This window comes from Seriola lalandi, unplaced genomic scaffold, assembly GCF_002814215.2.
Source record: "Seriola lalandi dorsalis isolate HSWRI2012SDOR001 ecotype SW California unplaced genomic scaffold, Sedor1 jcf7180002054321, whole genome shotgun sequence".
In the NCBI taxonomy this organism is placed as follows: domain Eukaryota; kingdom Metazoa; phylum Chordata; class Actinopteri; order Carangiformes; family Carangidae; genus Seriola; species Seriola lalandi.
Genome location: NW_019524874.1, coordinates 178,254 through 204,732, shown reverse-complemented (window position 1 = coordinate 204,732; position 26,479 = coordinate 178,254). Strand labels below are relative to the sequence as shown.

The 26,479-nt window shown below is 40.5% G+C and overlaps 1 protein-coding gene across 1 annotated transcript in view; it reads left to right on the top strand.

The window, feature by feature from the left end:
* Positions 1-26,479, top strand: part of LOC111655510 (titin-like) — a 174,811-nt gene that overhangs the window by 58,373 nt on the left and 89,959 nt on the right. Inside the window, 39 exon segments of the mRNA XM_087174153.1 lie at positions 51-234; positions 645-725; positions 865-1,132; positions 2,318-2,395; positions 2,492-2,518; positions 2,887-2,943; positions 3,040-3,084; positions 3,960-4,019; positions 4,282-4,350; positions 4,736-4,807; positions 5,024-5,101; positions 6,020-6,364; positions 7,031-7,120; positions 7,266-7,355; positions 7,627-8,277; positions 10,682-10,783; positions 10,993-11,082; positions 11,261-11,350; positions 11,601-11,675; positions 11,847-11,936; positions 12,433-12,468; positions 12,674-14,725; positions 15,242-15,292; positions 16,014-16,412; positions 16,627-16,905; positions 17,409-17,678; positions 17,761-17,900; positions 18,213-18,339; positions 19,680-19,943; positions 20,365-20,504; positions 20,596-20,722; positions 20,891-21,157; positions 21,613-21,879; positions 21,979-22,245; positions 22,929-23,068; positions 23,152-23,278; positions 24,093-24,235; positions 25,902-26,025; positions 26,138-26,404. Of these exon segments, the coding sequence (XP_087030279.1) occupies positions 51-234; positions 645-725; positions 865-1,132; positions 2,318-2,395; positions 2,492-2,518; positions 2,887-2,943; positions 3,040-3,084; positions 3,960-4,019; positions 4,282-4,350; positions 4,736-4,807; positions 5,024-5,101; positions 6,020-6,364; positions 7,031-7,120; positions 7,266-7,355; positions 7,627-8,277; positions 10,682-10,783; positions 10,993-11,082; positions 11,261-11,350; positions 11,601-11,675; positions 11,847-11,936; positions 12,433-12,468; positions 12,674-14,725; positions 15,242-15,292; positions 16,014-16,412; positions 16,627-16,905; positions 17,409-17,678; positions 17,761-17,900; positions 18,213-18,339; positions 19,680-19,943; positions 20,365-20,504; positions 20,596-20,722; positions 20,891-21,157; positions 21,613-21,879; positions 21,979-22,245; positions 22,929-23,068; positions 23,152-23,278; positions 24,093-24,235; positions 25,902-26,025; positions 26,138-26,404 (8,129 nt within the window).

Genomic DNA, 26,479 nt, shown 5'->3' with positions numbered 1-26,479 from the left:
CTTTTGACAAGAAGACACGTCTCTGATTTTGTGTTTGATTTTTGTGCCAGGACTCCCTCCAAGCAGAAGAGCCCCAAGAAAGATGAAGAGGTCGATATTGTGTCGTTGCTGAGAGGTCATGACCCCAAAGACTATGAGAGGATACTGCGAGAACATGGAATCCACGACTACCGGGCCATCCTGCAGGCCGTTGAGTTCCTGAAGAGGGAGAAGGAGATGGAGACTGGAAAAGTGGTGAGAGACAGAAAACTTCAAGACTAAAATTCAGACTTAAAGTCAAGGTTCTGTTTAACAAAGAGCTTTTGACAGACAGGACTGAGGTGACTTGTGGTTCTAGGTTCTGCCTGGTGCTTCTTCTGTGTGTTACAAATCTGAACATTTTAGATCTATGCCTTGTGGAGTGGAGCTGATATTGACCTCATTAACTGATGATCTCCACCCACAGAAGTGGATGATCAAAATTAATCACATTCAATGTTACAGGATTTCAGTCCTGAAATGATTTGTTGATTCATTGTGAGAAAACTGTTGTTAAGGTTTCCTGTGGAAGAAAAGACAAAGTGAGAAACAGTGATGATACAGATCTATCCTCAACATTTCATCAGTTTTGCTGTAGTTGTTCACAGTTGTCTTTCCCGCTGCAGGAGGTGGAGCATGGTGGTCGGGTTGAAGAGGAGGTCATGGCCCAACTCATCCAGCAGCTGGAGGGACGTGTCAGCACTGAGGTACAAAAAAAGTCAACCTTCACTTAAGTGCAGTGAAAGGATTCTTATCAGACTGTCACATTCACTGATGAAGTTAACGATGAAGCCACCAGAGTTGCAGGCACTGATGAAATAATTGAAACTGATTTTGAATCCTCAGCCAGTCTCTGTACTGGAGGACATCACCGACCAGATGATCACTGAGAACCAGAGCGCTACCTTTGAGTGCCAGATCAGGATCAACTACCCAGAGATCACTCTGACCTGGTACAAGGGCACCCAGAAACTGGACAACAGCGACAAGTACGACATCAGCAGCGTGGGCGACCGCCACTCTCTGAAGATCAAGAACTGCCAGGTCAAAGATCAGGGCAACTACCGAGTGGTGTGTGGTCCTCACATCTCCAACGCCAAACTGACTGTCACAGGTACGAGTCTGAACATTTGAACTGTCTGTCTGTCTGTCTGTCTGTCTGTCTGTCTGTCTGTCTGTCTGTCTGTCTGTCTGTCTGTCTGTCTGTCTGTCTGTCTGTCTGTCTGTCTGGTTACAGAACAGGTGAGCAGTAAGACTCCAGACTAACAAAGCTCACACTGACCTCTTTGAACCTTCAAGGTTGTGATGCTGTTGTTTTTGTATATTTCTGTTCTATGTGTTTCTCTCTGACAATATACACACTTCGGACAGTCTTAATACATGAATAATAACATCCAATCAATAAAAATAATCAATGTTATAAAATTCTACCAATCAGATTAACTCTGATTATCTGGTTTTAGCCGACCAAATTCAGTTCACTAAATGCATCAGAAGCATCGAGGTCAATGAACGCCACTCTGCCACCTTCGAGTGTGAGTTGTCCTTCGACAACGCCACCGTCACTTGGTACAAAGACTCATGGGAGCTTAAAGAGAGCCCAAAATATAACTTCAGGACTGAGGGCCGGCGGCACTTTATGACCATCTGCAACGTAACGGCAGAGGATGAAGGTTTGTTAACAAACAGAAAACGTGAAACTAAAATCATTTCAGCTGCATTTTACTCTTTTTAATGGATCCAGGGACAGATAATGTTTTCTCCATGAATCTCAATATCATTGATTAGGAAAAAAAAAGTACGGAACAATGGACAAAGAATTCATTTAAATCATTATGAGACTGAGATGTTAAACTTTAGGGCTGCACAAAACATTTTATTATTCAAGTAACTGAACATTGAGTTTGGGGCCTGTAGATAAGTTTTTAGGGTCTGTTGTAAAAATACATATAAGATACCAGTAAAATTTGCAAAAAATGACTGACAGAGCTGAACTCTGAGAGGTCATAGCTTATTATCTGACTGTCACCTCCAGGTTCGTTGAAGGTGCTCAGAATAAATAGAGACCTAGTTTAGACACACAGAGAGGACAACGCTGAGCGAACAAGCTAACAAAGTTTCCCCAGTCTTCAATAAAACTCCTCACTGAATGAAATGATGTAAAATCCTGAGAACAAAATGTCAGGGGGAAGTTACACTTTCAGGTGTGACTGGGATTTTATCATGATCTTAATTCCACAGCAGATTTTAAGTTGAATGTTAAATGGCAGTGTGTGATGTAATGTCTCCACCCCGTCAGGCGTTTACTCTGTGATCGCTCGTCTGGAGCCAATGGGAGAAGCTCGAAGCACAGCTGAGCTTTACCTCTCAGGCAAAGGTCTGTACATGTTATCAGACTGATGAAGTTAGCAGAGTTGATGTTAGTGCCTTTTACAGCAGCTATAATAACATGCTGTACCTTGTCCTTTCACAGAAATTGAGTTAGGAAGGGTTCCTCAGGGTGAGTATTTTTAAACAGCGAATGAAACACAGAAAATCAACGACAGTAAAACTGAACATTTCTCCACAACTGTAACGTAGTGTTCAGTTTGAAGCAGCGAGCAAAGAGATTTGAAGATTTGTAGTGTTTATTTACAAGTAGCAGTGAAATAGTGTCCTGAGAGTCATGGTAACTGGGAGTGTACCTCACAATACAAAAGGACCATGAAAATATATGAATAAAACAATATAATTATGATTTTATTTTGAAATGGAAGAAATGTTAAGTTTTGCCGTCAAACTACACAGTTTTTAAAAATTATAAAAATCATTATTATTATTTTTGGTTAATTTCGATGTTATTGAAGTTGTATTTATTGAAACCTTTAGATGTCCCAGACACGTCAATTCAAGTACCAGAGACAGAGTCTATGGTTGTTTACAGAGGTGAGTCTGGGACAGTTTTTAACAATCAAACTTTAACTCTTTAAATCCACGTCGACTTGGCTTGTGTTATTTATAAATATGTTTTTCTACCAAAAGATTCCACAGAAGTTTATCACTATGAAGAAAGAACAGAAGTGAGAGGTACAAACATTTCGTGAATTATTAAATTCTGAAACGATGCTAACTCTCATCACTTCATTGTCACATTCTGCGTAACATTAAACAATGTCCCTCCATCCTAAAATATGACCATCATCGTATCATCATCATCATCATCATCATCATCATCTTCCATCTTTAACTCTCATCCTAAATAACTGTGTGATCATTTTGAACTCAGTGAATATTAATTCAACCATCATCCCTCCTAATAACTCAAATACCACCTCATCATATGAAGTGTGCTGTAATAATATCTCCACAATTTAACCTCAATAACAAGTCACATTCTGTCAATGAATTTCCAATTTAACTAAATGGGAACAAATGTACAGAAGAGGACACATGGAAAAAAATCAGGTTCATGTCTGAGATTAATCTCAAAATGTAGAAAGAAAGGTCAGAATACAAAGAGAAAATGAAGTCACAAATCTAAATTTTTAAATTAAAGTTCAAGGTAGAGATCCGAGTTCAGACCTTAATGTCATAACTTCTGGAATTTAAATGTAAAGCGAAATATATATATACTGGATGCATGGATATATTCCTAGATAAAAGTCAATTAAATATAAAATCAATAATGTCTAAAAATAGACATTTAAATTTGAAATTTAAGTCTGAAACTTTAATCAGGTAATTCTCAAAATTTAAATGTATAAAGCTGAAATTCTCAGTTTGAGATCAAAGTCTGAATTCTGACTTTAATCTAAGTATAAAGTCAGAATGATGTCTTTTCTCTCAGAATTTAAATGATTGTTTCACATCATCCTCATCTGTACAAATGTAAACTCTGCAGTAATTAAATATTGGAAGGAGATTTCTCTAACAGCTGATTATCCTTTAATGGTCTGCTGTAGCTTTTGAAAGTCTGACAGTTGAAGAAGAGACGGTTTCTGTTCGGTACTCCTCCGTCACAGGTATCATCATTATTCTATTTTATAAAATAACTCATCAATATAAAGACTGACATCACACTGTCAAATCTTTTGATTGGTTTTGTCTTTTATATGTTATTTGTATGTCATTTCTCATTGTCTTCATGTTTCTTCATTGGTTGTTGTTTATTTGCAGTGAATCCATTTATCTTATCCTTAATGACTCGGGATAATTAGAGACCTGGACGGTCCTTACATGTCAGAGTCAGGTTGTTTTTCTAAGTTCACTTTTCTCATTTACCAGAAGAGAAAAAACCCGTAGAAGAAATTGTTGAGAGGACTCATGTCGGGCAGAGAGAAGAAATCCCTAAAGGTATAAAAAGGCTTGTGGCTGTTCAGCAAAGCTTATGGCTGTAACTTAACAAAGCCGCTGATCTGCTAGCTGCCATGTTTGTCCATCCACGGTACACATGTAAAAAGCTTCAAATGCCACCTGCTGCTTATAGAAGCTTTTCTTTTCCTGCAGCTGTAACTTCATGTTTCTACACTTTTGTCGTAGATGATCTTTTACTCTTTTCTGTCCCCTACTTCCATGTTTGTCCCTCTTGTTCATGTTTATGTTTCCTGTTCTTTACTCTTGTTCGCTTTGACTTACCTCTCCTACGCTCTTATTAATCCTCACTAGAGCTTTCTGTTCAGTAGAGTACAGATTAGAGCCTGGCATCACAGTTTTAATGTGAACTTTCTTGGTCTTTAAGTCCCTGAGGTTTACGGGAGACCAGAGGAGAAACCCTCTGAGCCTGCAGCTCCACCTTCAGCTCCAGTCAAAGGTATCTACAAATACCTCTCTTTGTTTTTACCACTTATTTAATTCCTTGTTATTTATGTTCCATGTGTTTGTGTTCATTCACTTTGGACCTTTCTTGTTTAGTCCCATTGTTTGTTCCTTTCTTCGTTTACTTCTGTCTCTCTTAAGACCCAATAATAATAAAACATCTTGACATTTTCCGTGGTCAGAAAATTGAATCAATGATAATGTTTTAAAGTACCTGAAGTAAAGAAGCCACAGCCTGAGGCTCCTGCCACTGCTCCACCTCGTAGGGAGGAACCTGCAGCCCCAAAAGGTAAAGTTTATGGCAGAGTAATATTTTGAAAAGTGATTGTATGTGTTTGTGTCTCACAGAGTCTTTATTAGCTCGCATTCTTAATTCTTAATATGAAACATACAAAACTATAATGAAAACCTTTTCAAATCACATCACGTATATTTTCTTGGTATGGTGGATGTAAGTTTTTTAACTTGAAATTCTTACCATTCTTACCATACCATTCTTACCAACACTTTATAATACAATATTCATATATTTCTTTACATTCTTAATTCTTGTAATGAAAACAAAGTTTTTTTTTTAAAAAGTCAAAGATGAAAATCTTCTGAATTTGTAAGAAAAAAACATAAATTCTAATTTTTCAAAATTCATAGATGTTGAATTTAGTGTTTACAATATTTATGAACAATATTTGCATTCTTAATTAGATGTAGTACAACACAACTTTTAGCACAAGAAGAAGAATCTCATTTTATACTTTACTGGTAAAATCAGATCTTAATCTTACTACCTTTATAAATTTTAAAGTTTTTAAAATTTTTGTAATTTTCTACCTAGGTTTGATATTTATAACGACATAATTTATACAATATATTCTGTATTTACATAATTTTTATCATTAAATTGCAAATCCACAGATTTGAAAGGGTACAAATTTTACACATTGAATGACTGTTAAAAAAAAAAAAAAAAAAGTGTATGTCTTAAGATGAAACTGACCTTAAGATTTTCTCTTGAATGCTTTCTACAACTTAATGTTGTCTAAAGTTCTTATCTGTTCTCAGCATTCTTACAATGCGAAAAGAGCATTATGCTGTCTGTCTGTTTTATACGTTTGTGTTTTGTGTTATCTTTTCCTTCTTTTATCCCCTAAACTCTTAAAGCAGTGTGTGACTCTCTGTTGACTCTAATATTTCTCTGTTAACCTTGAAGAACCCTCAGTATACACCAAACCTGAACCTGAACCAGAGATAGTTCCCAGAGAGGTCACTCCTGAACCTTATCAACCCAAGCCAAAGACGGCAGAGCCAAAAATGGTTCCTCCTGAGCCTAAAGTGACACCTCATAAACTGGCAGCACCTGAGCCCAAAGTGACACCTCATAAACCGGCAGTACCTGAGCCCAAAGTGACACCTCAGAAACCAGCAGAACCTGAGCCCAAAGTGACACCTCAGAAACCTGCAGAACCTGAGCCCAAAGCGGCCAAAATTAAGCCTGAACCTGAAGCACCAAAGGTTGAAACTGTCAAGAAAGCACCAGAAGTTCCTAAACCGAGAGGTAAAGTAGCAAAGAGTGTTCAACTAGAAAGACATTGTGTTATACAATATGTCTTTCTTGTTGTTTTGACTCATCTTGCTATGATCTACATGTGTAACTGTTTAACACATTTGTGTAAATCTCGAATGTTCTAAGATGTTTGTCACTGCTAACCTCTTGATCTGGATCTTTCAAAATTAACATTGTCCGCACATCTTTTAGGATGTTTGAATACAGCTTTTTATATAACCCTTCTTCACACTAACTCCAGAAATGTATGTCATAGCTTTAGAGCAACGATAGTGAAGCTCATGCTGTGTTCCTCAAATTAACCTCAAAATAAGACAATAAAAATGGAAAACTTTTTTATGTTCTCCAAAGTACCAGCTGTAGCCAAACCAGAGGAAGCCATAGCTCAGCCTCCTGCTGCCAAGATTACTCCATCAAAGACTGAAGATATTTTGGTAAAAGGTGTGGGAACTCTTTAATGTCTTGTCATTGGTTTACTGTAATATGAATCAGTCTATGTTGTGTGTTTTATGTACTCTTATTATGTATGTCTTTTTGGAATTTTTTTTTGTTTTATTTTTTGTTTTTTGGCTCTAAGCACTCGTTAGAGTGGACTGTAATGTTGAAGCCTTAGTGGTTACTAGGTTACTGAACATGTATATATAATGTTCTTTAAAGTACCAGAACCATCAAAGCCAGAGGAACCTGTAGTTCAACCAACTGCTGCCAAGGTTACTCCTTCAACACCGGAACGTCTTCCGACTAAAGGTATTAACAGTTGACCTTTATATTTTCAGTTGTTCTGCTTCATTTCCTGTCATGCTTTCTTTCACTCGTTAAGAGTGTGATCTTTGATTCCATGTTAGCCTTGGTCATTACCTAAAGGTTAAACAATACATAATGTTCTTTTAAGTGCAAGATGTACCCACACCAGCAGAACCTGTAGTTCAACCATCTGCACCAGAGGTTACTCCACCCAAGGCTGAGGCTGTTCCAACTAAAGGTACTGCAGCGATGCTCTTAATAGTTGCTTTGATGTACTGCTGTGTTTTATGTTTGTGTTGTTTAACATGTTATAAGTTTGTTTTATCAAGCACTGCTTTTAGAACTGCTTTTAAGTATCACATGGAGAGTAATCTTTATGACATATCTTCCATGAATATCTTCAAGTATGCCAAGCACTCGTTAGAGTGTGACTTTCACTTTTGGGTTTTTCTTTCAACATATACAGTAATTAACAAGATCACCATCTTATAAATAAATGTTCTTCTAAGTTGTCTCAGAACCCAAGACACCTGAGCCTCCAAGAAAACCACATCTACTGACTGGTAAACCTGAGCCAGATGCACCAAGGTACATCCCTGAACCAAAACCAGAAGAACCAAAGAAGGTTCCTGAAGCCCAAAAGAAGATTCCAGCAGCACCAAAGAAGGTTCCAGAAGAACCAAAAAAGGTTGTGGAAGAAACAAAGAAGGTTCCAGAGGCACAGAAGAAGGTTCCAGAAACACCTAAGATAGTTCCAGAAGAACCCAAAAAGGTTGTGGAAGAGATAAAGAGGGTTCCTGAAGCTCCAAAGAAAGTTCCAGAAACACCCAAAATAGTTCCAGAGGCAGCAAAGAAGGTTCCAGAAGAACCAAAAAAGGTTGTGGAAGAAACAAAGAAGGTTCCAGAGGCACCAAAGAAGGTTCCAGAAGAACCAAAAAAGGTTGTGGCAGAAACAAAGAAGGTTCCAGAAGAACCAAGAAAGGCTCCAGAGGCACACAAAATGGTTCCAGAAGAACTAACAGAACCAAAGAAACTGGCAAAGGTTCCAAAATTAGTAACAGAGGAACCAGTACCTCACCACAAAGAACCAACACCATCACCACCACAAGATTTGGAAACACCAAAACAAATTCTTCAGGCTACAAAGCCTCAGCAACAAGGTAGATATGTCTGTAAACATGACAAGCTGTAAACATCTTATTAACTAATCATTAACCATCTTTATCTTTTAACTCACTTTTTATATCTTTTAATCTGAGATACTGAGATAACCCATCTAATTCTTTTGTCCTCATGTCTGTACTGTCATGTTTGTTGACTGTTTTTTTGTTTTTTACATTATATCAATTATCAAAACAGTTAAACAGAGGGAGATACCACAGGAAACATCAGTACTAGCTAAACCAAAGCTGGAGGCGGGTACAACCAAGAAAGGTATGCTTCAACTTACAAATGTTTCTCAGGTACTTTTAGAAAGTCAGCACAATTGTAATTCAGTTTCTTGTAGCTTAACTAGGTGTGTTTAATTTGTCCCTGAAACCAGATAAGGTTATTCCTTCAGAAAAAGTAGAAGTTCACCCCAAGTTGAAAGACACTCCACAGCAAAGATGTAGTGATTCATAAGACTTGAAATTTAGCTATTAAATGAGGATAACAGTAGAAAATATACCACAATGAAATCTGTGTTCTTGTGTCATGATCTGTTTTGTTTTGTGTTGTTTTTCTCTTGGCCACCGCTCCATGGTGCAATTCTTCAATCTTGGGTGATATCTTAAAAATTATCCCAGTTCCTTTGAAGACTGATCTTAAAGAAACAGTAGTGGTTGAAGACAGAAAGGAGTCAGTTGTGATAGAAGAAAACTCTTTAAAAATGGACATAAGACAACAAATTGTTCTTGAAAAGGAAGAGCAAGTGGTTTCTACATGGTACAGTGAAGATAAGCACGTTGAAGATGCTGAGCCAGTAGAGGACATTGAGCCAGCATACATAGAATATGAGGATAGAAAACCAGAAGATACCGAACTTTTCTATGGAGAAGACTTTGCTCTCGAGGAGGAAGCTGTGGACCAGAGAGAAGAAATATCTTTGAGGTCTGTCTCTCCACCTCTAAAGAAAGTTGCCCCTCTTCCATCAAAAAGAGATATCACACCTCCATCTCAAATGATTCATCCTTCAAAGAAAGAAGTTTCTCCTCCTGACACTGGAATCACATCCAAAGAAGAGGCTTACAAGAAAACTCTTTCAGAAAGCAAACAAACAATTTATACACAACAGAGAGAAGTTACTGAATCATTTGTATTTGTACATCGTGAAGAACTTGAAGAAGCAGCTGTCTTTGCATTGGAGGATCGCGATAAACCTAAAATCAATGTTACACCTAAAATAGCCACTGTTTCGAAGAAGTCTAGACCTAAGGACGTCACTCTTTTGAAGCCAGCAGAGGAAGTGGAAGAAGTTCCATCTGACAGATCCATGTCTCCGCCTCATAGAGAAACTGTTTCGCCTCCATCGGAACAAGACTTACCTGGAATTCTGACCACGATTCCTCCTAAGAAAGAAGCAATGCCACCCAAAAAGATGAAATCTCCAAGGGAAGAAATCACGAAAACCTCTAAAGCTGCAGTAAAAATAAATCTTGAAGGCAATGTACCTCTTCAGAAACCAACTGCTGTGCCAGAAGTACCATCCCCTGAAGAACTTGTCCAAGCAACAAGATCTCTTCCAGTTCCAGCTCAGGTTCTTTCACCTGGGAAAGCAGTCTGTCTTGAGGAAGAAATTTCACCCTTAGGGGAAACCGAATCAACAAAGACCTCTCCCGCACTTCCCAAAACAGTTGTTGAGGACTTTCCCTCTGAAGAAGTGACCCTATCCAAGAAACCTATTCATAAAGACAGGGTTGCTCCAACCAAAAAATCTCAAGTTCCACCACAGAAAAAACTCTTCCCCCCTGAGCAAGAAACTCCACCACCCAAGAAACCTACTTCTTATACACCAAAAGGAATCACCCCTCACACTGATTCTTCTGAAGAAGCAAGAACCACTGCAACTAAACTTGCACCAACAAGAGATGATGACAAGAAAGCAAAGAAGGGAACACAGGAGATTGATCAACAAACTCTTCAGAAAGGTATTCTTTCATACTTGAGGCTAATGATCGCCATAAGATCAACTCCTCTTAAGAGATTTAACATCTCACATTTACTGTACTCACACTTCTTCCAATGTCATCTTCAATAACAGCAAAAGATGGTACATTTTCCACTAATCATCACAACCTTACATTGTGTCTGTTGATTGTCTTTGAAACATGTTTTTTATGTCGCTACTCTACAAGGTATGTCATGTACTAAGGAACCTCTCTTGGTCTACTATCATCTTTCCTTGTCGAGTTTTTCTTTTTCTTTCATCAGGTGACATTCTTTCACATCTTTCTTTCTGTAATTTCTTCTGTTTGTTTGTACTGTTTGGAGTAACTCATGTCCAAATCATCTTTTGTCATTAATAAATCTTGATTGACCATGTTGTTGCCTTGGTCGTGATCTTGGCATCTTGTATTCCCAAAGTGTCCCCTCCAGAGGAGAAGAAACCATCTGTACCTACACCAAAGCCTTCGCCTCCTCCTCCTCCTCCTTCTGCTCCTGCACAGAAAGTTGCTCCTCCTGCAGGTAGTCTGTTCAGTTTGTACGTTCCTTGTCTTTGCTGACTCATCAAGAGTCAGTCATATTGTTTTACTTTTTGCCCATTTGTTTTTCTGGGTTCTCTTTATTGTCTCACTTGTCTTTAGATCTTCATGTTTTTAACAGTGTTCCTCAGTATGTTTAGACCAAACATATTGTGTTGTTGCTCATGACCTTGGCATCTTGTATTCCCAAAGTATCTCCCCTAGAGGAGAAGAAGCCATCTGCACCAGTACCAAAGCCTGTACCTGCTCGTCCTGCTCCTGCAGAGAAAGTAGCACCTGCAGGTAGTTTCTTCACTTGGTTTTGTATGTTGTTGTAAACTGGATGTCTATCTGTTTACTTTTTGTTTTGTTGTTTTGTTTTCTTGACTGTCCCCAGTCTTGCATTGTTTCAGTGCAACTACATTCCTTAATTGACCATGTTATTGTCTTGGTCGTGATCTTGGCATCTTGTATTTTTAAGTGTCTCCTCCAGTGGAGAAGAAGCCATCTATACCAGCACCAAAGCCCTCAGCTCCTGCTCCTACTGCAGCCAAAGTTGCTCCTCCTGCAGGTAGTTTTTTTCACTTTGTTGGGTGGGACATAAAAACACAGCCCTGTGTTTGTGTCAGTATGTTTTTTGAAAGTAGTGTCCAGTTCTGTTTTTGTTTCTTTATGCCTGATATCTCACAATTGTCTGTTTTTTCCATGCAACCTTTTTTCATTCTAATATCTTTTATCTGTCCTGTGTCTGTTTTAATTTTTTGTCACTTTCATATCTTCTGTCTTCTTGGTCATGACTTTTGGTAATTTGTGCTCCTAAGTGTCTCCTCCAGAGGAAAAGAAACCATCTCCTTCGACACCAAAGCCTCCAGCAGAAAAAGTTGTTCCTCCTGCAGGTAGTTTCTTCTGTTTGTCATTCATGTGGTATAACTCCTTGTTTGTCCCACTCAAATAAAGCTGTTGGGTCTTAACAACAGTCTGACTTCTTTAATCTTGTTTTGTTTGAGTGTATGTTGGTTGTTTGCCAGATCTTTGCCCATGATTTAATCAAGTTGGCATTCTTGTAGCTCCAGTTGCAGCAGTGGAGAAGAAACCCTCTCCACCAGCCGTAAAAGCTGAACCCTCTCCTGTATCGGAGGAAATCTCTCCACCTGAAGGTAACAGCTCTTCTGTAACTTACAGTCATGTTATTCTCTTATGTTTGTCTTCCACTTTGAAGCATTTCTTATGTGACAGCTTCAATCTTCATACAAAGCAACATGAGCTTTGATTTCAGAAATGCCTTTGCTTTCTAATTCTGTCTAAACCTGATGGTCTGATGTTTGTATTTCCTTCATATTAACAGTATCTGTTGAATGAGGCAAAATAACCTTTTTTTTAAACATCTCTTGGTGCATCTGCAGTTATTTTTCTGTAACTTTGTTCACTTGCAATGACAAAGAAAATCTGTCTCTTGATAAAACCACTGATTTCAAAGCTCACATCCAGTGCAAATTATCCTGGAAACAGAAAATAAATCAATGCCTCACTTTCTCAACTCAAGTTATCTGTCTTTCTTAGAAACTGAATTTACATGCTTTGTCTTTGATTTAGCCTGTATTCTAACAGTTTGTATTGTGTATGTTTACATTGATCTTATTGAAATTCTTGCAGACAAGGGACCAGTTTCAGCACCTGGACCAACTAAAGGTATACCAAATATTTGCTTCTTTATTTTATAAAGGCAATAATCTTAATGCATATTGCTATGTTAGTTATTGTCTCATACAAATACAAACTTCATTTACATGTTCAAGAGGTGTGTGAGTCCTGTGTTGTTAAAGATGAAATGTAGAGTTTGCTGTATGTCTGTACGTGAATGTTATAAAACGTATATTTACTGTGTCAACCACAGTGCTACCTCTTAAGCAAAAGGGTAAGATTCCTGTTCAGGAGGCAAAAACACCCGAATCACCGAAGCTGAAGAGTAAATTTACCAGAATACCTAAAGAGAAGGAACCAGAACCAGAAATCATTAAGCTGAAGAGAGTTCCAGTGAAAGCTCCAGAACCTGAGAAACAGGTTCTAACTCGTAAAGCTCAAGTGACAAAGCATCATGATCCAGAACTAACAGTTCACGGACTTCACGACAGAGAAGATCGAGAGATAATAACACTTGGAAGAACTGAACGAGTCTTCACTGCAGAGGAGGAGACAGTTCAGTTAGGCCTATTTGAGGAAGCTGAGAAGGTTGCAGTCATACAGAAAACAGAGAAAGAAGGTTGGACAAGAAGCCCAAAACCACAGAAAGAGGAGGACCCTGAGGCACCGAGTGTAGATAAGAAGAAAATAACTAAATTGCCAAAGGCAGATGAGCAGAAAGAATTAGTTAAACTAAAACCATTTGATAAACCAGGGAAACCAGAAGAAGAACCGCAAAAGATCCAACTAAAGAAGGTGCCAACTAAGCCTAAAGAACCTGAGAAGGAAGTCGTAACTCATAAAGTTGATGTAACAAGACATTATGATACAGAACTATCTGTTCAGAAGCTTCGGGATAGAGAGGATCGAGAGGTGATAACACTTGGCAGAACTGAACGAGTCTTCACAGCAGCTGAAGAGGCATCTGAAATGGAATCTATGGAGGAACCGGAACATCTAGAGGCAGAAGATGAGAAATCAAGATGGATAAGAACCCCTAAAGCGCCAAAAGATGAAGAACCTGAGCCAGATTTAACAAAGAAGAAAATAAAGAAATTGCCAAAGAAAGAGGAGGAGCCAGAAGTAGTGACATTGAAACCTTTTGAAAAACCTCAGAAACCTGAGGCAGCTGAGCCTCCAAAAGCTAAGAAAGAAGGTGAAGCAAAAACAGATACTGAGCGTACTCCATTCAAGAGACATGAGATCCCTCAGAGAGATCAACCCAGTGCTGCTATTAAACACAGAAAAGATGAAGATATTCCCTCGACAAGTCCAGAGGTAATTCCTGATGTCAGCAGAGACCAGACAGTGATCCCACAGAAGAAAGAAATTGATCAGGTACCAAAGGATGAGGAACCTACAGCTGCCGACAAACTTCGTGGAAAACCTAAAACTATTTCCACACCAGATAAAGAGAAAGAGCAGGTTGTGTTAAAACCTTTCACCAAAGATGCCAAGCCTGAAGAAAAATCTGAAAAAACATCTGAAGAGGAGAAAAAGAAGCCTGTGGACACAAAAATAACCAGTCGAACTCCAAGAGATGAAAGTCCAAAAGATCTGAAAGAACAACAGCTTCGGGGAGTTGAAAAGACTGCAACACCCAAAAAAGAGGATGAGAAAGCTCAGGAGAAAGAACCAGCTGTTCCACCCAAGAAGCCCAGTCCACCAGGAAAGAAAGACATGATCCAGCAGGAAGAAGGAGAGAAAGAGCTTCCACCAAAACAAACAGAAGCCGTGAAAAAAGGTGTTGAACTCAAAAAGACTCCATCGCCTAGAGTTGGTAAAGACAAGGTAGAAGAAGAGAAGGCCCTCAAACCTATTAAGCAGCTCAAGAAGGTTGAGCTCAAAAAGACACCATCACCAAAAGCTGAACCAAAGCCTAAGGAAATGGAACAAGTCCCCATTGAAAAGAAGCCAAGTGCTGAAAAAGTCAAGAGGATTCCCAAAATGGTTTCACCCAAAGATTCTATTGAAGCTGTAACACTCAAAAAGGTCCCTAAGAAGCCATCACCACAGGTGGTTTCAGAACCAGAGAAGCCTGGTAAAGGGAGGGTCCCCCTGGTGAAGGAGGTTTCTCCTGGAGCCGTGCAGATGAAGAAGGTGCCCACCCAGCCAGAGGAGGAGGTTTTCGAAGAGGAGGGAGAAGAAATGGAGGGTGAGGAAGATGAGGAGGCCTGGGGCTGGGAGCTTGTTCCTCAAGAAGACTGGGAAGATGAAGGGGTTGATGGGGCACTGGAGACTCCAGGCATGCCCGGTGGTAAACGAGGTGAGAGGAAGTCCGACAAACTCTCCCAGATGATGACTCTGGAGTTCCCTCATCTCATCTAAGATGACTCATCTAATCCTCATCACTTCCATATTTAATCACCTGATCCATTCATTCATCTAGAGCTCTTGTATTCATCTCTGTTCGTCTGTCCATCCACTGTCTGTCCACTTTAATGTTCACATGGTCCATCATATTGTGTTATCATCAAATGTGTCTTTATCAGATGTCTTCCACATCAGTCATTCAGTGTTTGTCTTCAATGTTCATGTCATTCACTACTCTCATCTTGTCTCATCACTGATCCATTTGTCAAACACTTCGTTCCACCTTCATCTTCTTCATTGTGTACCATGTGATGTCCCTTCAGTGTTTTCATGTGATGTCATGATCTTTATTTAGCATGTTAGCTGTTAGCAATGGTTAACTCTTTCTCTTGGTTTCTGCTGCTATATTGATGTCAATATTGAGGTCTTACAGAGAAATTTGAGACTCATCTTATTGTTTCTTGTCCAGATGGAAAACCATCAGAGGAGGCACCAAAAGGCAGAGGCCGAGGATTTGGGGGTGAGACTACTCTGACATTAGAGCTCAAGTGTACTAACGGTTTTGGTCTTTGTGCTGAGTAATGTTTGAAGCAGTTTCACTTGCTCCATTCACAATTGTTGTTAAGTGTCTTGTTCTTTCCAACAAAATCTTCAATCTGAGCCCAGAAGGTTTGTGATGGTCAGCGACAGGCCAGGTTACATCTTTTAATCCAAAATTTTCCAATTTCACACAATTCACATTGTTGGTATCTGTACCAAAGCTCAGGTGTGAAAAAATTTGAAGGATACCAGCCAACAATGAAATTTACACTGACAACAGCTAGTATGAGAACTCATCATATCATTTAATCTCTGAGATGTGTTACCATGAACACAAAGGTATTTGAATGTTTTTTAGCATCAGTTAGTTTACGTTCTGTCTGTGTGTTGTATGTGTGGTTTGTTGTTTATGTTGTCTTTTTGCTTTGAGTTTTGGTTCTTCAAAGACTCCTTGGAAGCTCATAAAGAGTGACTCTGCATGATCCTTAGTCTTTACAGAATCTTATATTCTGTTCTCCCTAACACTAAAAACTGGAGCTTCAAAACAGATTTTTATTGAATGTGAGGTTACAGCAACTGAGAGACGTCTAACACACGGTAGGAACAAGATCTTAAAAACTTCCCATTGTCCAGTGTCTGACAATGTTCCTCACTCATCATCATATCTGAAACTGACTTAATTTTTGTATTTGATGTTGCAGCAAGACAAACCCCATCACCTGGCGATGGTGGCAGGGGCCGGGGCCTGAGGCCTGGTGGAAAGGGCCCATCGCCTCCAGAGGATCCCTTCGGAGGATTCAAGCTAAAAGCCGTCCCACTGAAGTTCATCAAGAAGCTTCAGGACATCGTGCTGAAGGAAGCCGAGTCTATTGGCTCGGCTGCTGTGTTTGATTGTCAGGTCTCACCTTCTACCGCCATCACTTCATGGATGAAAGATGGCAGCAACCTGCGTGAGGGCCCCAAGCACAAGTTCACTTCTGATGGCAAGGATCGCAAGTTGAACATTATTGATGTCCAGCTGTCCGACACTGGTGAATACACCTGTGTGGCCAAGAACGCTGGCAAGGAAGTAACATGCACAGCCAAGCTCATTGTTGAAGGTAAACTAATGAGGTTTTTCATCCTACATAAATATTTTCACAACAATAAAAGCTTGATTTATTTTGTTAGTTGAAAAAACAAGCTATTTGTGGGCATCTAAAAGTACACAAACTCAGGTATGGTATTGGCACCAGTATGGGAACATTTTAAATAATACCAACACTTTATGTAAGTACAAATACTGTTTTTAAATGACTCCATTTCTCGGTGCAGAACTGCCTGTGAAATGGCTGAAGGAGCTGGAACCAGAGACATCATGTATGAAGGGTCAGCCTATGTACCTGACCTGTGAGCTGAACAAGGAGAGAGATGTGATCTGGAAGCGTAACGGCGCAATCCTGAAGAAACAGGCTGGAAAAGTGGCCATTAATGTCATTGGTATGCAGCACGCTGTGACCATTCAGAACTCCACTGATGAAGATTCGGGCGACTACACGTGTGAGGTAGACGGACAGGAGGAAGTCAAGACTACAACCAACGTCAAAGTGATTGGTAAGCAACAATTCAAGGTAGTACACCGGCTTCATGGGTCAAAGGTCAGACAGTCTAGAATCACACCTCACTTTTATTCAGTGGCATAGACCTGGCGGGTGGTTGGGTTGCGTGGACATTTGGTAATGGACTGAATCACCTGTTAGTTAGTTTCGATTTGGGAAAGGTTTCCATGAACCAGTCACTCTGACATATGTGACATAACTGACATCATTTTCAGTCCAAACCAGGGCTGCAGTTAAAACATCCCATTACCTTGAGCTTATATTTAAAACACTGATCAAACTGTAGATCACACCTGTGTGTGTGTTGTCCGTCTGATTCTGACCTGGCTTGAAAATATCACAACCTGTACCTACATCCACCAACACTCTCTGTTGGTTCTCAGACTGGGAATAATCTGATGCTTTCAGCGTGTGAAACACTGCAGCTCAGAGGTCTGTAACCAGGCTCAGACCTCAGAGTCAACACTGTTTTAAACAAACTGAACCCTCTGTCCTCAGAAATCATCAAAGACTGGCTGGTGAAGCCCCTGAGAGACCAGCATGTGAAACCAAAGGCCAAGGCCACATTCAAATGTGAGCTCTTCAAGGACACTCCCAACTGGAAGTGGTTCAAAGGAGACAACGAGCTCACTCCTTCAGACAAGGTGGAGATCAACAAAGATGGAAAGGACATGACACTGACCATTAAGAACTGTCAGCCCGAAGACGTGGCAGAGTACACCATCGAGGTGGAGGATCGCAGATACTCAGCGAAACTGACACTTGGAGGTCGGTGTAACACATGTATGAATCCACGTTAGAGAATCATGAGGCTCATGTCCAAACAGCTGAAATATGTCTCTAATTTCAGAGCGTGAGGCCGAGATCCTGAAGCCTCTCGCCAGCGTGGAGGTGGTTGAGAAGGAAGAAGCCAACTTTGACACTGAAATATCTGAGGATGATGTGGCTGGTGAATGGAAGCTGAGAGGCCAGGTGTTGACCAGATCTCCGGTAAGAATCTCAGAACAAACTGGTCTGACCTGCAGAGACAGCAGCTACGAAATGTGGATTTACCTTCTGGTCAGAGTCTTAGTCCTGTTTATTTATTCTTTCTTATTAAAATCAGAATTATGCTCATTTTGATTATATTTATGTTCAGATTGATTTAGCACTGTTTCTTTGTGTGAAGAAGTTTAGTTTGTTTAAAACGTGGTTTTGGTGAAAGCCGTTCAGACTTCTCAGAGAGTTTAGTTTCGGTGTCGGTTCTAAAACTCTCAGCACCAAACATTTCAAGCTCATGTTTGTCTGGACTTTGTTTTTCAGACCTGCGACATTAAAGCTGAGGGAAAGAAACGTTTCCTCACGTTGAAAAACGTGCAGCTGGATCAGGCTGGTGAAGTGTCGTACCAGGCCCTGAACGCCAACACCAGCGCCATGCTCACCGTCAAAGGTACAAACCTGCCACAGATAAATGTGGTTTTGTTTTCTGTTGTTTGTTGCGAGCTGCTGCGTTTGTCAGTCTTGGAAAACGGAGACAGATGTGGTAAGAAAAGTGACGGCTGTGTCTTTGTCTGTGTGAATAACTGCCGCATTATTCGCACCTCCCAGAGATCGAAATGGGCTTTGTTGACCTGTTGAAGGACATTTCTGTGCCTGAAAAGAAACAGGCTAAGTTTGAATGCACCATCACCAAGGATGTGGCAAAGGTCATGTGGTTCAGGGGGGCGGAGATCGTCACCCCGAGCCCTAAATATGAAATTATTGACGATGGAAAGAAACACATGCTGATCATAAACAGCTGTGAGTTTGACGATGAGGCTCAGTACACCATCGAAGTGTTGGGCCAGAAATCGGCCGCTCAGCTGGTGGTGGAAGGTAAGTGGCAGCTTCATGTTGCTCATGTTCTCTCTGTGTCGTCATTTGATGTTTGTGGCTTTAAAGTGGCACCAACCGGCCTGTCTGTGTGCACTGACCTCATGTATTCCAGGCATGAGGCTGAAATTTGTCCAGCAGCTTCAGGACCAAACAGTCAAAGAAGGTAAAACGGCTCGGTTTGAGCTGGAGCTGACTCACGAGAACGTGCCGGTGGTTTGGTACCGAAACGAAGTCAAACTCCACGTGAGCCGCACAGTGCTCACGCACGTGGAAGGAAAGAGACACACTCTAGAAATGAGGACGTTGTCTCTAGATGATACCTGCCAGATTAAGGCAGAGGCCAAAGGAATTTACTCGATGGCCAAACTGACTGTGATAGGTAACAACACACTTTCCTTTCCTTTGTCTTTGATCTTAGCTCTGCACAGTGTGTCGATCAGCTGATGCTGGGCAGTAATATCATTAACAAGTTCATATGTAAAATATATAAATGTCTTTGACGGGATTTTTGTTTTTAAGAACAGTTGAATTAGTTAGTTTATTAAGTTTATTTCAGTTTATTTTCTTTATGAATGAAAACTGTTGTTCTGAAAATCAGAAATAAATACAGACGATTTCCAAACACACAACTTCCACAATTCACACATTAACATTTTCATTACTGATGAATTTGACTGTTTCCACGCCTTTTTCATTTTAGTCTATAAAGTGATAAAAAGAATGAGAATAAGACCAAGCTGCAATAAAGCAGAATTATATTATAATACAAGAATAATAAAAGTATTAAAATGACAATGATCAGTTTTCAGTGTCCTGTCTGTTCAGTTCTCTGCCTCTGTGCTGAACATTAGACTCTAAACCCTGCGTCTGTATTTACCTGAAACTGACTGACTCCTGGTCCTGGATCTGTTCCAGAGGGCGACCCCATCTTCGTGGTGAAGCTGCAGGACTACACCGCCACAGAGAAGGACGAGGTGACCCTGGACTGTGAACTGAGCAAAGATGTCCCCGTCGTCTGGTACCACGAAGAGACGGAGATCATCGCCTCCAAGATGGTGGTCATGAGGTGCGAGGGCACACGCAGGTCTTTGGTCCTGAAGAAGGTGGAGCAGAGCGATAAAGGGAAATACGTATGTGACTGTGGAACAGACAAGACCTCAGCCAACATCAATATTGAAGGTAAACATGGTGAAACCATCAGGTTTATTCTAGAGAAACTATCTATTGAAATCTGCAGAACAGACAGACCTGGACTCAAGAACGAGAGAAGAGGACAAACATCAGTTCTGAGGTTGATAAGTCATAATTTAAGAAAATGTCTCATTTTAGGAAAGAGAAAGAAAATGTAAACATAAAAACACGTGTTCAACAAATGTGGCTTTTTTCTTTTTAGTATTTTCACGTCTGTTTTCTTCTGTGGAGGTCTTTCTTATTTCCTTTTTATGTCTTGTATGATAAAAACAGGTGTGAGAAAGTCAGAATTATATGTATATACATATATATAATATATATATTTATATATATATATATATATACATATAAGGTCATTTATTGGATTGAGTGTTGATTCAGAAAAAACTGACATTTTCAAACCCACCAGCTCGTGACATCAAGGTGGTTCGGCCGATTTACGGCGTGGAGCTGTTTGATGGAGAGACGGCTCGTTTCGAGGTGGAGATCTCGGAGGACGACGTCCGCGGCCAGTGGAAGCTGAACGGAGAAACTCTCAGTCCTTCCTCTGTGAGCTTCAGTCTCATCATATGATTTATTGTCCTCGTGTTGATTTGTGATGTGATTCACTGTAATAACAACAATGATAATGATTTGACAGGATGTTGACATCATTGAGGAGGGAGCGAAGCACACACTGATCCTGTACAACTGCAAAGTGTCCATGACCGGTGAGGTGGCATTCGCCGCCGCTAACGCCAAATGTTCTGCTAACCTGAAGGTCAAAGGTAAAACTACTTAAAGTTACTTGATGATTTAAAAACAATCGTCACATTGTACACAAGCAGAACAAACTGTCTCTGTAGAATGAGCTGAGTCTCAGCGTCGATGACATGAAGAAGAGTCTGTGTTTGATAGAAATGATCAAATCAAGTGAAACCCTTTCTATCGCTCAGAGCTTCCTCTGAACTTCCTCACTCCGCTGAGCGACGTTCAGGTGTACGAGAAGGACGAAGCAAGGTTCGAGCTGGAGGTGTCCAGAGCTCCGAAGACGTTCCGCTGGCTGAAGGGTTCGCAGGAGCTGCAGAGCGACGACAAGTACGAGATGATCCAGGAAGGAAACATGTACGTTCTGATGATCCGCTCGGCCGCCTACGACGACGAGGCCAAGTACATGTTTGAGGCAGAGGACAAGAGGACGACTGGCAAACTGGTCATTCAGGGTGAGGCCATGTTTTCACATGACGCTCCTTTAAACCTGAGAAACTCTGTTAAAACACATTCAACTGATTTTTTTTTTTTTTTTAAATCTGTGATTTATAATCACAGTCAGAAAAAAAAAATAGGTGTTTAGATTGATTTAGATTTAGGAATATTTTCTATTTTCCATCAGTGATTTTTTGGAATTTACTTAAATTCTCTGATTTCATATGAATCATTTTAAAGTACACCAGGAATGTGGGAATTTGAAGCAGACTGTGAAGTGTATATCTGGTGTCACATGTTCTTTAAAACTGTTGAAGCTGCTGAGGTTCAGGCCCAGACACGAACAGACACAGAATTAACAGTTGGATTTTTTCTTTTTGTTTTATTGAATCTTTAAATCCAGACAAATTATTTTTTATTGTCTTTGAATTATGTGCTCAGTTTCATAAGTCTAAGTGTTTGTGTTCGTTAGGTATTCGTTTGGAGTTTGTCAAACCAATTAAGGACGTGACGGTGAAGGAGCGGGAAACAGCCGAATTCAGTGTTGAACTCTCCCACGACAAGATCCCGGTGGTCTGGTACAAAAACGACGTCCGTCTGCACCCGAGCAAGGTGGTGCACATGTCGGATCATGGAAAGATCCACACGCTGGCCTTCAAGGAGGTCACCATCGACGACACCTCCATGATCAGAGTGGAGGCCATGGACAAGACTGTGACCGCCATGCTCAACGTCATCGGTCAGTGTTACAGGGTCCAACCTCAAGGCTGAAATGAAAGGATTAACCTGATTTATTTAAAGTAGATTTGTGCGATGACACCGCCCTGTGTCTCTGCAGAGGGCGACCTGTATTTCACCACCAAGCTGCACAACTACACGGCCGTGGAGAAAGACGAGGTGAAGCTGGTCTGTGAGCTGAGCAAGGCCGTCGCCGACGTCAAGTGGTTCAAGGACGGGAAGGAGATCACTCCCTCCAAGAACATCGCCATCAGCACCGACGGCAAGAAGCGCATCCTGATGGTCAGGAAGGCGGAGAAGGCCAACATCGGCGCATACACCTGCGACTGTGGCTCAGATAAAACCACAGCCAACCTCAACATTGAAGGTAAAACCTCTGAAGGTCATGAGGAGGATGTTGGTATGAAGGAGTCATGTGATATTAAGATATTCTTTATGCTATCTCACTTGACTTGAAGTGTTTCTGGCAGGAAGCCTTCGCTGGTTAAAACACATTGTTACATGTAAAATAACATGTAACACACATTTACTTCTGTTTATTGTGTGGAGAAATAAAATTAACTGGAAACATGAATGCTATTAGTCCGACTGAGCCGGCGGCGCGGAGCACGTCGCCCTCTTGTGGCCAAAACGAATATTACAAAAGCAAACAAGCACATTTAGTAAGTAAAAATGTGTTTTTGGGGGCGGCTGGCAGGATGATGGATGATCCTGCTCACTCACACTGATTTAAACATATTTGTGAAGAAGTTTTGAGGGTAAGACACATCTAGTTTATTTTGACAAAGTTTTAGATCTTTGGGAGAAAGAACCAAAGTGTTGTGTTGATATTTTTGTTCAGTGTATTTTGGCCAGAAACTATTAAGCTTTTAAAACTCTTTCAGTTGTTCGCATCAGAAAGACGATGTTCCATTTTTATTAGTTCTTCATTCTGTCAAGAACAGCACAGTGGTTCTGGTCCGACACATGGATCAGGATCACAATAGTAACTCTGTCTGTCAGACCTGACGTGGTCATCAAACCGTGACTAACACTGCCCCCCCCCCGCAGAGCGCGACATCAAGGTGGTCCGTCCCCTGTACAGTGTGGAGGTCACAGAGACAGAGACAGCCAAGTTTGAGACAGAGATTTCAGAGGAGGACGTCCATGGAAACTGGAAACTGAAGGGAGAAGCCCTGCACCAGTCTGCTGTGAGTCTTCCTCTGTGACCTGAGCTTTCAGTGAAGACCAGGAGTTCACCGACATTTGGTTGAAACGTTCTGTTTTCTTTCAGGACGTTGAGATTAAGGAGGAAGGAACCAAACACATGCTGATCCTCTATAACGTCCGGATGGACATGGCAGGAGGCGTCGACTTCTCAGCCGCCAACGCCAAGTCCAATGCTCAGCTCAGAGTGAAAGGTGAGTTGAAGAAGCTCATGTCTTCAGCCTCAGACTCACTGACATTGTTTTTCACTTTATTGTCTAAGTTGTGTTGTTATCAGCTTTCTGTTTGTTAATGAGATAATGTCAAGTGTTTTAAATGAAGTGGGATGCTAAAGTTAGAAAACGTTTTTGTTCTGTGGAATGTCTCCACATCCTGAGACTGAAAAAGCTTAAATGCATTTGTTGAAATAACAGTTTGATATATAAAGATTTAAATATTTTTAATATTGGAAATTTAAAAAAGCAGGAAAAAGGACTTTTTTTTTATTGCAGATAAATAAATAAACAATTCAAGTAGACTGGTGACAATATTTCAAATGGTTTAAAGTTTTAACTGAAGAGTCAAATACACTCTTACGTTTGAATAATTCAAATCTTCATTTTAAAGTATTTTTTTAATGATCTAAGATGTTCAGCTTGAGTTTTCTTCCACGTCAGAACAGATGTCGTTATAGCTTTGGATGACCTGTGGACATTAAGTTGTTTCTACAGTTTCTAACTCTCATATGGAAACTTCACATTTAAACCAGAGGAAGCTACAGAACAGGAAATGAGTTCTTTTCTGTGTCACATACCACAGTGTCATGTGTCTCCAGTATTCAGCCAATCAGCTACTGTGGTTATTTTGGACACCTCTGACTTTATCTGAAGTTGAGAGGCTGCTCTCTGATTGGAGGAGCAGGAACACCACTCCACAAAGCTCCTGACACAAACCTCAGATCAGCTCCGGACACCCGGCGGTCCGACAGGTGCCCGCTGGTCCATTTAACTATGTCGTCTTCTTCTTCAGCTCGGTCCATCGGCCTGATGCGTCCTCTGAAGGACGTGACGGTGACGGCTGGAGAGACAGCGACCTTCGAGTGCGAGCTGTCGTACGAAGGCATCGCGGTGGAGTGGTTCCTGGGAGGACAGAAGATGGAGGCCAGTGACCGGGTGAGTCAGACATCATGGTTTAATATGTGAATGTTTCTATGACGACTTATAGAAAAAGTTTCATGAACACGTCTGGGACTGAGACAAAGTCGCCTCACTGACAGATTCCTCTTTAAGAAGAAAACTGAATTTCAGGAAACAAAAATACAGAAAATGAGCAGTAAAGATGGAGAGTGTTTGTGTGTGTGTGTTTGTATTTTTATTTAATGTAATTAGTAATAATGGAACTCGCTTCCACTCACAGGTTAAAACAAGACAACATCAACAAAAAAAGTTTGCTGTCAGACCAAAGAAACAGAGACACACTGTAAAAAAATCCAGTCCAGAAATGTAATTTGAGATTAAAGAATAATCGCCTTGTTAAGAATTTTTTCATAATTATGGGTTTTTAGTTCTGTCTCAAGACTCCGGCTCTAAAGTTCATTTGTTTTTTTCTCATTTAAAGGAAACAATGTATTTCTTGCAGTGCATGGATTGTCATTTCCTGCACAGAGTAATATGGAACCATGTTTGCTTTAACACAAACATTCACAGTCACGTTTCCATCAGTGGAGATTCAGATTTGTATCGTCTGTTTTCAGATTAAAGGTCATTTTCTCTTTTGCAGTGCAGTGATTTGTCTTTGTCAGCTGTGTTTTAAAAGGACGGCGATCCTTTTCTGGAAACGTGGATCTCACAGTAGCTGAAGATTTTTCTGTTTTTAACAAAAACATGAAGATTTAATGAGACTGAGTTAGTTAGTTAGTCAGGCTGTTTTTACAGTGTAGAGACTCTGCAGTTAAAAATAACCAAAGATAAATAGCAGCTGCTGTTATCTGTAACACACAGACTCACACTGTCACCACAGCCTTATATGTAGACAGATCCACAGGTAACAGACTGACAATATTCACACAAACTCTTTTCTGTGTATTTTCCATGACACATTTCTGTGTTTCATTTTATGTTTAATGTTGGAGAGAGATTTGAAACCTTTAAGTAAAAACATTAATCAACACTGAAATAACTGAACAAGGTAAATATTCAGAAATCTAATTTCCTAAAACAACTGACTCAAACAGCAGGATGAAAATATCTCTAATCAAACTCTGATGAGTCTCAGTAAACCACAGAACAAGAGAACTATGTTTTCACCAGTGTCTGGAAAATGTCAATATTAGAAACTGGAGAAAAACTCTTCCCAACAGCAGATTCTCTTCAGATTTATCATGTCAATAATAGATTAATAGTAGATCAATAGATTAAACAGCAGGTGAAAAGTGTTTTTTTTTTTTTTAAATAAACTGAAAAACTGGTCCAGAGCATCAGTCATCTCCAGACCAGTCACATCACTGGTGTCCATGATGTAGGGAGATGGTCCAACAACAGGCCCCGCCCCTCATACAGGAACTAAGACTGAAACAGTGTGCAGATATATCTACATATAGATCTGAATGTACATCTGCATGTATAGCTACATGCAGATGTACATGCAGATCTACATGTAGAGCGTCCTTCAGAGCGTCTCTGTAGTGGACTTATTCTCCACAACAAAACTCAGCAACAAACAAAAACTTGATAGAAGGGAGATTTCTTACAGTGAAGTGTCTGACGTGATTTGCTAGTTCACTAATTAAATGAAATCAGATCATTAACTGGTGATTTGGGTTTTTTTCTGTCCCTGCAGGTAAAGACTCGTGTGGCGGGTCGGGTTCACGCTCTGACCGTCAGAGATGTGAAACTGTCGGAGGCTGGTGAGGTCAAACTGACCGCTAAAGACTTCCAGACTCAGGCTCAGCTCATTGTCAGAGGTGAGACACTCGAACACACCGGGGACAGTAAACACATCACAGGCTCTGAGGCCCTGAGCAGGAAGTGTATTCTTGGTTCATATATAACCTTTGTTTTCTCATGCGCTCTCAGAGCCGCCGGTGGAGTTCACAAAGCCGCTGGAGGACCAGACGGTGGAGGAGGAGGCCACCGCCACGCTGGAGTGTGAAGTTTCCAGAGAGAACGCAGAGGTACGATGGTTCAGAGAAGGACAGGAGATCAGAAAGACCAAGAAGTACGACTTGATTGTCGACGGACGCAAGAGAGCGCTGGTCATCCACGGCTGCTCTCCGGAAGACGCCAAGATGTACACATGCGACGCCAAAGAGTTCAAGACGTCCTGTTTCCTGGAGGTTACACGTAAGAACTAAACCTTTCTGTTATTGAACCTTTGAATTCAGAGTTACAGGGGCAGTCACGTCGTTTTATAGAATC